At 52.9% G+C, this 13,316-nt stretch overlaps 1 protein-coding gene across 2 annotated transcripts; it reads right to left on the bottom strand.

The window, feature by feature from the left end:
- Positions 1-6: 6 nt before the first annotated feature.
- Positions 7-12,400, bottom strand: E2F4 (E2F transcription factor 4). 2 transcript variants are annotated; one of them, XM_050311449.1, is made up of 10 exons: positions 12,210-12,400; positions 10,242-10,351; positions 9,589-9,750; positions 9,092-9,135; positions 6,318-6,379; positions 5,903-6,188; positions 4,838-5,002; positions 3,857-3,904; positions 2,288-2,332; positions 7-1,991 (listed from the first exon to the last, which is right to left on the bottom strand). In XM_050311449.1, the coding sequence occupies exons 1-10, from the start codon at positions 12,384-12,386 to the stop codon at positions 1,876-1,878; spliced, it is 1,215 nt and encodes a 404-aa protein (XP_050167406.1). In that variant the 5' UTR covers positions 12,387-12,400; the 3' UTR covers positions 7-1,875. The 2 variants fall into 2 exon arrangements, with proteins under 2 accessions (XP_050167406.1, XP_050167407.1); XM_050311450.1 differs by lacking the exon at positions 3,857-3,904.
- Between the last annotated feature and the right edge of the window lie 916 nt (positions 12,401-13,316).

Below are 13,316 nucleotides of genomic sequence, written 5' to 3'. Positions count from 1 at the left end.
GAGGGCCAGGCGGGACGCGAAGAGCTGGAGCTACACCAGAGCCAGGGAGCCTTGCTAACACACGTGCAGGACCGAGGGATTCCAGTCAGCTTCCATGTGGAGAGGGGAAGGTTCTGGGACTGGCTGCAAGCAGGCTGGAAGTTCACCCCCCTGAGGGGTCCCACACCTCAGCTGTCTGGAGTGTCCCATTGTTCCTCCCGCGTTCTTCCCGAAGAGGCTGCTGGTGCTTTGGGGCTGCAGAAAGGAACAGTCCCTCCAGAGGAGCCCCATGGACAAGAGGATGGCCTGAGGAGCCACCTCAGGGATGCAAGTCCCAAGCACAGACTCCTCTCTCACCTCTTCAGGCTCCTCAGACTTTACCTCCCCTCAGTGCTGGTGCTGCAGTTGGTTGTGTGGGTCACAGGCAGTGAGCAGCTACGTTGAGAAATTAAACATCAGCTATTTAAGTGGATGGCTGGAAGCTACCTCTCTGTAAGAGCCTGGCCTGGCTCTCTCTTGGGCAGTTTGCAGAGCAGGAAGGGCAGGACAGCTGCTACCACCGCGGTGGCAGGAAGATGTGCAAAACTAAAGACACTCAAATACAGGATCTGACCGAAACCCAAAGCTGGGGCTTGCAAAATACAACGCAAATCCATCAGGGCATTTTTACCTCCAACTGAACTTGCACAGGGTCCAAGCCTGGTACCAGCTGATGTTCCTGAAGAACCCGACAGCAGACCTTCCATTACAAAGCAAGGAAGAAAATTTTGCAGAAAAACAGTGCAGAGAAAGCATCGCACTGGGAAAAGACCTGCCACAGGATCAGGGATTGGGAGCGTGGGTGTGGACACTAGAGGCAAAAATTCAAATATACAGAAAACCCGATCCTGAGAGAAGAAGCTCACTATTTTGACAACACCTACGTAACCTGTCGCAGCAAAGTGCTACTGGATTGTTACTGCTTGGTCGCCTTTCAGACAGTTGCAGGCTCAAGTGCAATGGTTGGAGAATACAGCTATTTGCAAATATGAGCAGGCTCTGATGTCCCTGGAGTACCTTACAGGCACCAGCTGGAGCAGTCCTATCCTTTCAGACATCTCTTCAGTCAGGCAAAAACAAAAATTAAAAAAGAAACCATACTGGCACCTCTTCTTTAGCCCTGTAGAAACAGCACAGCTGCTGGACAAGGAGCTGGAGCCCCCGGGGTTGCGCATCAGCAGACTGCTGAAAGCAGAACCAGCATTCCTGCTGAAACACAACCAGGGAAAGACTCAGCTCCTGAGTCCCACTAGGAGGCACAGCTGGCTAAAAAAAGTGCTTTTTCTTGTAAAACGTACTAGCTTGGTCTGAAATCACTGGCAGAAATAGACACTTGGATGCCATTCCCCCCACCCCCCCCCACCCCGATGCCTTTCAGAAACACAACTACCTCAACCCGAACCACTAACATGGAGAAATCTAACTAACAACCTCTGGGCTTGTGAACTGACCACGGTGTTAGGGCTCCTTGTAGCAGCTGGTGCAAAGTGCCTCTGGGAGTGCAGGAAAAACCAAGGCATGCAGATCGGAGGAAGCTCAGAGAGGCACGTGGGCAAACTCTACAGGTGAACTGGGAACACTCAAAACAACGGAGCCTTTGAGGAGAGGCCCAGGATCCAGTGGAGAGAGGCAGGGGGGCAAGCTGCACGTGCATCTTGCACGAGCACCAGAGGAAGAAGCAAGTTATGGGGAGGCTCCCAGCCTGCAAGTCCACATCTCTTGGTTCTGAGTCCGTATGAGAGCATCTCTGAATTACTCAGCCATCGAGCTCTAGCACAAAAGGAATCCAAAAATAGACACTTTCCAAAGAGTTACAAAACAGTCTGTGTTTGCAGGGCTCACAGCTGCACTGAGAAGTCAGAGGTTGAGGACAGGCACGTCAAAGAGGTCGCAGACGCCTTCGCTCTCATCCAGGTTGTAGATGTAGTCGTGATCTCCAGGTGGAGGGGAGAGGCGGAGCAAGGGAGCAAACACTGGGGAAAGAGAAGCCCAGGGTTGGTGACAAAACTCAGCACTGCCACCCCGAGCCAAGAGCTGCCAAAGGGCACTGAGCTGTGCAGCCACCTCACAGTAAAGCGTCTGTGAGGTTGCTCCAATCAGCCTTGCAGTACCAAAGAGACTCCTGGCTCTCACACCTCTCTCAGGGACTGTCAGGACTGCGAGAACACAGTCTGTGTCCAGAGCCCAGAAAAGATGAGGGCAAGTCTGCAGTCTCAGGGCTGCCAGCTGGGTAAAGTCACACACCATGACGGGAGACTCCAAGACTCACCTTCAGATGACATCAGCTCTTCCAGCAGCTCAGAGTTCATACATTCTGGGGAAGAGACAAACATGGTAGCAAAACACTCTGCTCTCCTGGTCTGCTCCAGGGTAGTTCCCCACCTTCCCAGGGTTCTCCCCACCCTTCTTATCCCTTCTCTGGCTAAGGCACAGTGTGTACAGAAGGCAGTGGTGAAAGGAAGCTTGGGCTTAAAATAAGAGGTAAAACCACACAGTAGAAGTAATTCCAACACAAAACACTCTGGGAGAGCTCCAGCTCTTGCAGCTTAAACTGCACAGCCTTAAAGCAGCTGGCAGTGCCAGGGCAACATTAGTGGGATCACACAGGGATGAGAGGCTGCATGGAGTATGCTGCAAGGACTGTCTCTCTCAGCTCTGTCGTGTTGCCTTTTTCCAGTCCTGAGTTTTGCCTCTATAGCTGTCGACTCTGTTTTGTCCTTCCCTCCTGGATCTTCACCTTCCCACTCCAAACTGGGAAGAATACCCCATAAAGCCACATAGGATACCACAGACATCAAATATCTCCTTTTTAATGCAGTCCACACAGTCACACAGTATGGTCTTCTACATAGCTGGGGCTTTGCAGCAGTTTATGTCTCACACTCTGAACTCAAACTTACTCTTCAGATGCACTCAGACATCATCAAGACTTCATCCACTATCTGCAGCAGCAGGTGCTGGGCAAGGAGGAAGGATGTTCTCCGGGCTGACTGCGGAGCCCAGGGCTCACAGCACACAGATTGGAGGCTCACACGTGGGTGTGTTTGGGCTCGTGGGGTTTTTACACAAAGGCAGCACCTTCACAAAGTATCTGCTAGAGCACCAAACTAGGGACAGCTGTACACCTCCTGTGACCACCACCAAAGTGCCTGTGTGCACTCAGCTCTGCCAAGCTGTGGGGGTACAAAATATTCCACCAGCACTGAAGGGAAATAAATGTGCTGATAAAAAAAGGAGTTTCCCGGTTTAGCCTTATGTTAGACCAAATTCCTTTACCTCTCCTGCCCGTAGCCCAGAGTCTCTCCTACCATTAGGCAGCAACCCCTAGACATTCCTTGGGCAGAGTGAGAACTCCAAACACATGTAACATCATCTCCCTCTCCATACTGCTCCAAAATTACCAGCCCCACCAACACCACTGAGGGGTATTTCAAAGAAAGAACACTACCTCCCTAGAATATTTGCTTGGATTAGCCTCAGGCAGGCAGGCTACAGCTGAAACGAGACTTAACAGGGATTTTTCCTTTCCATAGTGCTGACAAGCTGAAGGAGGAGCTTGGGAAGGCTGAGCACAGAGTAGTGTCAGCATGGGGACAAGAGAGCCTAAGCAAGCTCTAACAGAGGTTGCTGGAAACATGCAGACAGAAAAATACACCCAGAAACCAGTAATTTTAAGACTGCCTAACTACAAGTAGAGGGCCAGCAGCCAGCAGTGACCACAAGCACCTTACAAAACCACATCCACAAAATAATCCAAAAGGGAGTGAGTCAAACAAACTGTCCCACTTCTGTGGGTAGACGGGCACACAGCAAAGCCGTGGTCAGGGAATGAACGTACCTCTCATTGGATCAAACATCTCTGACAGCTCTTTGGGAAGTTCCAGTACTGCAAACACAACAAACCAGATGGTTTGGATCATTACATGAAGAGTCTGAAATGCTTTACAGCAGAATCATCCACAAACCTACTGTAAACTCCTCACACACCCAAATCATCCTACGCCATCCAGAAATTCTGCTCCCACACTCCCTGTCAGATATTTCTGCTGCTATGATAAGCAATAAAACACTTAAGCTCTACTACTCTAAGATAAATTTGTAGGAGCCCAGGGACACGAACATGTTATCACAGCCAGCAGCTCTGCAGTAACTGCCTGCCTGTAAACCTCACACGGTGTCAGCTTCCACACGCTGCCTCGATTTACCTCGTGTAAGAGGATGCTTTTATCTCCCTGGGCCAGCCTGCCATTTCCTGGCATAAAGCTCCAATGTTCCTTTTTTTTAAGGCCCATTTCACCTCACCAAGCACATCAGGGACCTCCCCAAGTACACACTGCAAGATCACTAAGAACAAAGGATCTGAGGGTAGATGAAGCATTCCTGAGTAAAGGAGGAAAACAGAGACAAGAGCTATCCTAACACAGGAAAACTCTCCATGAGTTACAAAGGTGCTCTCAGTGATGGCTGGAAATTCTATAGCTTCATGTGGTCTCCAAAATAGAACCTTACACTACAGAAAGGACTGAAAGGGAATAACCCTACATGTACCAGCAGAGATGTGTCATGCGGGTGTCCCTCACAGATTTTCTAGTACTGATGTCAAAAAAAGCAGCAGGACCCTAGACAAGTCACCTTCTCACCAGGTCCCCTGGCACCCTCACAGGGAAATGCCTACTCATCCTTGGCAGAGCCTGGCTGACAGCCACAGCAGAACAGAGTTCAGCTCCTTCCTCCAGGCCCAGCAGCTTTTCCCTCGCTCTGTGATTTCCCTCTCTGCGTGATTTTGGAGCAACACGTGAAACCGGGGGAGCATACTCACCTCCCGTGGGGTCGGGCTTGATGGGCTCAAAGGAGGTAGAGGTGCTGGGCAGGACGGAGCTGCTGTCCAGGGAGGCAGAGGACTGGAGCAGCTGTGCGTCCAGCCCGGCCGGTTGGCTGTCGGCGTCGCCGCCGCTCTTGGGCTCTGCCGCAGGGACATCGCACTCTGGAAAGAGCCACACGCAGGGACGTCACCTCCTCATCTCCCACCGGCCCCAAAGTGGCTGCAGCAAAGGCTCAGCCCTCGCTGGCAATGCTGCCCAAGCACAGGGAGAAAGGTCCTTGCATCGCTCCAGGCCCTGCTGCACCTCTGCTGGAGAGCAGTCCTGGGGGTGCCAGGAACACAAGCCACGAACGAGCTCTCACGGCAGTGAAAACAAGCCAGGTAGCAATGAACAGCTCCACCAGGAGAAGCATGGCCAGCACAGCAAGGGAAGTTAGTGTCCCCCTGCTTGGGGCTGAGGCTGCACTTGGAATACTGTGTCCAGCTCTGGCCATCGCCCAGGTCATGAAAGCTGTGGGAGATTCAGCTGAGGGCTACCAAGCTAGAAATGGGTCTAGGGCACGTGGAAGAGTGGAGGGAGCTGGGCTTGATCAGCCAGGCAGACAGGTGACCTACCAGCAGCTTGAAGCTACCTGAATGGCAGTTACCAAATTTAAGAGCTCAGAGGTGTCAAACGACTGTAACATTGCACAACAGGCACAATATGAGCTCAAAGGATCCAAACTTCAGGATAAAGAAATTCACTGAGAGGGTGCTGTACCCCTGAAAGGGCTCACCAGGGAAGCTGGGAATCTCCACCGCTGGGGGCTTTCAAAATTTAGTGGGCAAAGCCACAACCAACCTAATCCAGTATTTCTGACAACCTTTAAATAAACTGAAAGCTTTGAACCTGAGACTCAAAATGACCCTTTTGCAAGCTTTTGCTCATCAATGAACCTGCATGATCTCCCTTACACGTGCCCCTACAGGCTGGCACTACCCCCTCTAAAGGCTGATTTCCCTCAACACAAGCAGTCCCACTAACCAAGGCAAAAGGATGTGCCTCCTGTAGCTCCCTCTCACCTGTGCCTGCGTTTTTCTCTGTGGGAGGGCCGTGGTCCTGAGTGCTGGTGGGTGTTGGTGTGGAGGGCTGGGTGCTGCTGGGAACAGAGGCCTCCTGGAAGTGGGTGAGCGGCGGGATTGGCGTCTTGGAGGGTGCAGCTGCCTGGCACTGAATGAGGTCTTCGGGGGGAGGGACAGGGAGGACGACAGGAGGAGAGCTCCAAGTATCTTTGTTGACCAAGAGAACATCGATGGGGCCACTCGTGCTCTTGAGGTGGATCTGGTATTTCTTCTGCCCGTTTAGGCCCTGGGAAAAGTCAAAAGCAAGCAACACGGACACACATTAAGAGCCCTTTTTGAACAGAACATCAGCTTCCCACAGACAGGATGTACACACAAGGTGTACACACCCCCTGCCCGTGTATTTGTCACTCACCTCAGGGATGGGCACCTCCAAATGTGTGCCAGATTGGGCTCTAATCACAAGGAGGGTGTCTCCTGTGAAAACAGACCAGTCAGTGGGCACAAGCTGGTGGGATGATAATTAAGCACTGAGGAATTTAAATTAAGCACTCCCCAAACCCCCTGTCTCCTGGCAATCCTCCAGGACTGCAATCCTCCAGGAAGACATCTGCACCCCAAGCACATCATACAGCTCCCAGTGTGCCGACAGCCTAGGGCACAAAGAACCTGCAAAGTTTCTCCCAGTGCAACCCCAAAGTTTTTCAGCAGTGTCCTCATCGAGACTATTTCTTTCCCTTGTAAGGGCTGGCTTAAATTCACTCTTAAGAATATATGAATGCTAAGAGAAGTATCCTTCATTCTGCTGTCACAAGCTTTTCTATGTGAATTATAAACAAAAGAGCTGGACTGCCAGTGGAGAGACGGGGTCAAACCAGGCTCAAGAGCCAGGCTGCCAACCTCAGGCTGGTGCACCAACATCTGCAACCAACACTCCCCAGTCTCTACTGGCAAGAGCTGCCTGGTGTTAGCTGTGCTGGACCCACCACAGAGCCCAGCATGTGTGGGGCTGGAAGCCAGGCTGACAGCATCCTTCCTTTCCAAGTCCTGCAGCTCCTTAAGACCTGTGCCCTGATAACACAAGTCACAGGTGAGCAGCTCCCAGCCCATATCTGGGTTTAGAGAAATGTGAACAGAGAAATACCAGCTCTGTGAACATCTGACATATTCAGATCAAGCAGCTTGCAGCTTTCACTCTGAATGTTTAAGCTTTGGGGTGGTTAATATTCACAGTTCACCAGTATTCTGCATTAAGCTTCACTTGATAATTAACACAGAAGATCCCCAGAGCTATGAGAGAGAGGGGAGAGCAGAAAAGCACATCCTTTCATTTCAGGCAGGCAATCAAAGGTCAGATCAACAAAAGGCAAAGGGATTAAAAATAACATAGGATTTGTCAATCAGATGGGACTTGTTTAACAAGTCTACACTTAAGAAAAATGTAAGAGGCATTAAAAATGGATAGTAAAGCTCAGAGTCACGAGTTTGAGCTTTAAAACCTGTTAGTCTCAAAGACAAGTGCTGGGTTTCTATCTCCCTTGGCATCTACATCCCAAATAACTTTACAAAACAGATCACAGTGCATTTCCACTTCCTTTTTGAATCTGCAATTGCAAAATGCATCACAGCAACAGATGGGAAAATTATGTTTCCCAGTCACTGAAAACTAACATATTCTTACTTCTCTTTTTTCTTTTTTTGATTAATCCAAGGAATGGATTATCATTTGACAAGAGTCCAAGCATGGAAATCTTGGAGAAAGCAAGATCAATAGCAGTTGATTAGAAAAACCAGGAGCTGAAATTCAGCCTGCACCACAGTTCAAGGACACAAGAGGTCCAACAAAGAATCTCTGTAAGACTCAGATGTTCAGGAGAGGAAAAAGAATCATGTAAGGCATATTCATACAGGAAAACTGGACAGACAATGGAAAAACACGGACTAGCCCTCTGTTCTAGAGGGAATTCAGACCTGCCCTCAGTAAGATCCAATCTCTGCACATTTTGGTGAGGTCTGACCTCAGACACAAACTGGTTTACAAAAACCAGGTGCAATAAAATGCAAAACACTCAACCAGCCAAGCAATGAGCTGTCTGCTGGGCCTCCAGTAAACCCTTCCAGGCTGTTACCAGCCATGTGGCCCCAAGCACTGTCAAACTGAAAACACAATCCCTGCCCCCCAAAGGTGCAATCTTCAACCAGAAGCAGCAGCACAGCCGAGGGGGGTGGGTGATGCAGTTGTTACACCAGCAGGAACCTGAGCAGCGTGAAAGCCAGCAAACAAGGAAAGCACAAAGGCAACGATGACAAACAGAAGAGCTGATGAAGTGCAGGGTGGGAAGAGGGCTTGGAGGAGACAGGAGAGTCAGACACGTGGCTGGGGGCGCTCAGGATAAACAGCTTCAATCTCTGCAGGTCAGGAGAGGTCAGGTGTCCACCGAAGCAGAAAGGAGCTGTGACTCTGCACCACCACAGCTGGGAAGAACAGCTGGTGTAGTGCAAGGCTGCCCCACGGCACGATGGCCACCAGGGTTATTTTGGCCTTACATCCCTGTCACTGAAATTGGCAGTAGGAAGAGCAAAGACTCCAGAGAGTTTTCTTCACTCTTGCCCCAAAGAGACAGAATGCAAGGCTTTTGATATGGGGCCCCAGCCCAACTTTAGGAAAGCAGCACACAGGGGAGTGAGGGCAGGGCAAGTGGGGTATTCCCTTCTGTCCTGCTCTTCTCTATCTCCCTCTTGCACTCTTGTTGGTAGGGAAGATGATGCAGCTGAGGGAACCACCTGTGATCCTACTTCCCTGCTTACAGCCCAGTTTCTACCATGCAATAAAATGTTTTCTGTTACAAGAACATTGCCCACCCAAGCCCTCAAAGTAAAGGGTTGCCAACATAACACACATACACCCACACAGTGACACCCAGCAAAAAGACTTCCTTAGGAGCAAGAGCTATATTCCTTTGGACACAAGTAAAAAATACTGCCTGCCTCCTCTGAGGGTGACAAGAAAGCTACAGTTCAGTGGCACACAACCCCAGGATGGCATCAGAGCTCACACTACATTTAACTTGATGCTGCTGGGCAGCCCGTGGTCTGCTGCCCCCTCTTCCCTGCAGAAAGGAGAGCAGCTGGCAGAGACTGACAGGACTGCAGAGTCCACATCTTGATCGTGGAGCACCAGTTCCTCACCTGTGAAGCACTTGCAGATGTCTTCGTGTGTCACATATGCTAATGTTTCCAAGGTTAAGGAGAAGGGCTGCAGCTTCCTGCACAGGCAGAGAGCTCAAAGGACACCTGGCCTTTCCTTCCCAAGCACGAGGAATGCCACTCCCAGAGGGTCTCCATGCCACACTGACGTGGTCTGCAAGCTACATGCTATCCTGAGATAGCTGAGCCACAAGAGCAGCTCTGCTCTCAAGAAAGTGCCACCTGTGACTCAGAAAGAAGCACTTTTCTCACCGTGGTAAACATGACAGTGTTTTTTGCTTCCACAAGACAGAGGAGAAGCTGTGCACTGCAGAGAAAGCAGGTTCCCAGGCTGGACAGTTAGCCAAATTCCAAAGCCAGGCACTGCCTTTCAACTCTTGCAGTGCAGCTTCTCCAGCAGCAACAGCTCCCCACCAACCCAACCCTCAGGTCTCCGCTTTCCAGCCCGGCAAGCGAACGTGAGTTCACACAAAGGATATCGACTGTTCTGCATGTCTTCTGTAACGTTTTTGATGCTCTGCTGAACCCACATCTTCTGCTGCTCCAGCTCCTGCTCCCGCTGCTCCAGGTCCTCTATGTCTGCCTTCAGCTCGATCAGTTTGTGAGCTATTTCCCGGGTGTTGCAGCCAGGACCCACCCCTCTGGGCAAAGTGAAAAGGAGCGAGATGCATCAGCCTCTGGAGGCAACCAAAACACCCCCAAACTCTCAGAGATGTTTCCAGCCTCTTACTGTCACCCCTCACAATATCAAGGACAGATTGCCTGGAATGCCTCATCTGTGCCTGCTCTAGATCCTCCCCTTCCATGAACATCAATGTTTCTACAATGCATTTTTCTACTTCCCACAGACCAGCAGGGTTCTTCCCCATCTCCAGTGCTCATGACAGGCATCTTTTCCAGCCCAAGGTACTGTAAATATTTAGTTAGCACCAAAATAACAGCTCTGCTGCAGGAGACATGCCGTACATATTTCAGCTCCCCTCACTGCTGCCGTCAGCACAGCCCAGCTGGGGGAAGCACAGGCACGGACCACTGAGGAACCTCCCTCTGCACAGGGCATTTTAACCCCACTGTCACTCAGCCCTGCACTGGAAGGGACCTGTGAACGATTTAGACCATCTCTGCCACTCACTTCCACTGGATACTGTTCTTGGATTTCTTCTCGATCAGCCCGATGCCTTCCAGCACATTTGTGATATCGTAGATCCGTCGCTTCTGTCGCACAGCCAAGGTATCCGCAGCCTGCAAAAAAGGTTAAGACACTCAACTCCACACTCTCAGTCATGCTGAGCTCCTTCCTGCCTGTCAGACCAACTCCTGGCCAAGTACTTCGCTCCCCATCTCATACCTCTGCTGTTCCAGCGCTTCAAGTTACAGAGATGTAACTTGTCACAATGTCATGGGATCATGGGAAGAAGTCACTCATCCTTCGCTCCTTTTCTTACCCTGCAACCTCCCAACTAAACACAAACCAAGTTCCAGCCATACTACTCACACTGGATCCAAAAAAATCACCGTTCCACAGCTGCAAAGCAGTGCTAGAAAACACCAGTTCAGCAGCCTGAAAATTCAGTGCTCCTTCAGGGTAAAAGAGATGGGGATGGGAAGGAGAATGCTGAGGGCTGTCTGCGTGACTGACAACGGTTCTGTGAAGTCAATATTCAAAAGGCCTTTTCTAAATCAGATCTGACGTTGCATGATAAAGAACACTTTTTTCAAGAGGCACATGAAAAGGTACAATTTTTCCACTGTTTAAAAGACAGGATGCCAGGTGGAGAGCAAGCATGAGCAGCCCTGGGGTTTCCCCGCCTTGCTCACACAACTCTCCTCCCCTCAGGTTTTGGGACACGAAGAACTGCACCGTTTCCCCTACTACACAGTAACCTGGCACCAGCAGGAGTTAATGTGTGCACAGCCAGGACCAGCAAAGTCAGTGGCAGCAGCCAGAGCGGGTCAGCACAGGAACCACATCCCTCCTCACTCACCAGTAACGAGCTGGGACTTTGCAGACTCCACACTGCACAACTGAGCAAATCACTCTGACCAACATGAGCCCACCTAATGGACATCTGAAGCAGGAAAATATTGCCAAATATTTTGAGAGACAACAATTTAGCCCCTGCATCATCAGGGCTTTCTGGCACTTTGCTGCCTGTGGAGGGTCAGAGCACTTGCACACGTGCCCAAGTGAGAGGTATTTGCATAAACCATAGCAAAGGAACTTCACCTATAGAAAAGGCCAGGGATTAGTTACTTCCTCTAGGTGAAGATCTTAAAAGATGAAGAAGCAAGATGCATTCACAGAGCACTTCTCCCCAGGCTAAAGGCATCGGGGACAACCCTCGGCAGGTGAATGTGACCACGCTCCCCCTCCTGGTGTTTGCCGGGAGGTCTAAGCGCTGCAGGGAGGAACAGTTTCCGTAGGTCTCGGAGGTTTTAAAGGGCTGGATCATTATAGTGCCTCTGATCAAGCAGCACCTTGCTGAGGGGCAAGAGGGCAGAAGGGAACGAGGCAGTCAAACCTCAGTCAAATGAAGCACACAAACAATTGCAACGCGAGGCAAGGTTCCGGGGAAGGCAGAGCGGCTGGGACAGCCCGATGGGGTGGGCAGAAGGGCTGGGATGGAAGAGCAAGGAGAGGCGTGAGGGCTGCACGGCTGGCAGCTCTGCTGCACCCCCGGGGACCCCTTCCCTGCCCCTGGAACCACAGGACTGGAAAAATCCTCCAAGACCACCGAGCCCAACCATTAACCCGGCACCACCAATCTCACCGCTAAACCTCGTGCCTAAGCGCCGCATCCACGCGGGTTTTGAACGCCTCCCGGCGCGGTGACCCCACCGCTGCCCTGGGCAGCCGCTTCCAGCGCCCGGCCGCCCTTCCCGTGAAGATTTTTTTTTTTTCCCCCGGTCTCCAATCTCAATCACCTGCTGCACCGGGGCGCTGCCGTGCCCGCGGGTTCCCCCTTTCCAAGCCCGCCCCGGTCCCGCCGGGGTCCCGCTCCCCCCGGCAGCAGCAGCAGCAGCAGCAGCAGCAGCAGCTCCCCCCGGACCCACCCCCGGGGGCGGCGGAGCCCTCGCCCCCCGCCGGCAGCCCCCGCACCAGCTTGAGGTCGAGCACGCCGTCCTTGGCCTCCTGCAGCAGCGACACGAACTTGGTGGTGAGCAGCCCCAGGCTCTTCTCGTGCCGGCTGGGCGCTCCCGCAGCGCCGCCGCCACCGCCGGCGGGCTGAGCCCCGCACTCCGCCATCTGCCCGCCGCCGGCTCCGCGGCCGCGCATCCGCTTCCGGGCCGCGGGGCTCCCCGGGAACCTCCGGGGCGGGGACGGGGCGGGACGGGACGGGGGAACTCCCCGACACCTCCTCCGTGGGGTGAGGGAGGGGGGAGTGCCGGTCCGGGCATCCTCCAGGCGCGGGGAGCGCGCTGTGCCCTCGCCGTGCTGTGGTACCAAAGCCAAACCTCCCGCCCTGTGCCCGGTGACAGGGGCGGTTTGTGTGCTCCAATACACACACAGAGGAATCCTCCACACTGGGAATCCTCCAGCCTGTGCCTCGTGGAAGGCGGTTTGTGGCAGGGGGGATATCCCCGGCTCCATCCCCAGCCGTGGAGGGTCCATCCCCGCTCCCACGCCCTCTCGCCCTCGGGTGAGGCTGGCACAGGGGATCCCTTCCCAGCTGGTCCAGCCTTCGGGGGGCTCCCACCAGGGACGGGCTGAGGTCTGACAGGGGCACCCGGGCATCCCGCTGCCCTCCCCGAGCCGGCGCCGGGAGCACCGAGAGGGGCTGTGTGTCCGGGGGAACAGGGATGCAGGGGAGGGCACGCAGGCTGTGACTTCCAGGGCCGGAGGAAACAGCCTCAAGTTGAGGCTCCCCTCAGGAGGGGGTTAGATTGGATATTGGGAAAAATATCCTTCGCGCAAAGGGTGGTCAGGCACTGAACAGGCTGCCCGGGGAGTCACCGTGCCTGGAGGGGCTCGAAAGGCGTGAGGATGTGTCACTTGGGAACACGGTTTAGTGGTGGGTTTGTCAGTGCTGGCTTAGCGGTCGGACTCGACGATCTTGGGGCGCTTTTCCAACCTAAACGATCCTATGGTCGGCACTCCCGAGACCTGCGGCTGTCGCGGTGCCTTCCCGTGTCCCCCCTCCCCTCCCCTCCGCCCCCCGTTCCTGACGTCCTGAGCGCGGCTGCGGGAACACAATGGGGCCCTGAG

Source organism: Myiozetetes cayanensis, unplaced genomic scaffold (assembly GCF_022539395.1).
Source record: "Myiozetetes cayanensis isolate MyiCay16 unplaced genomic scaffold, myiCay2020 scf16, whole genome shotgun sequence".
NCBI lineage: Eukaryota > Metazoa > Chordata > Aves > Passeriformes > Tyrannidae > Myiozetetes > Myiozetetes cayanensis.
This window is presented reverse-complemented; position numbering and strand designations above follow the sequence as displayed.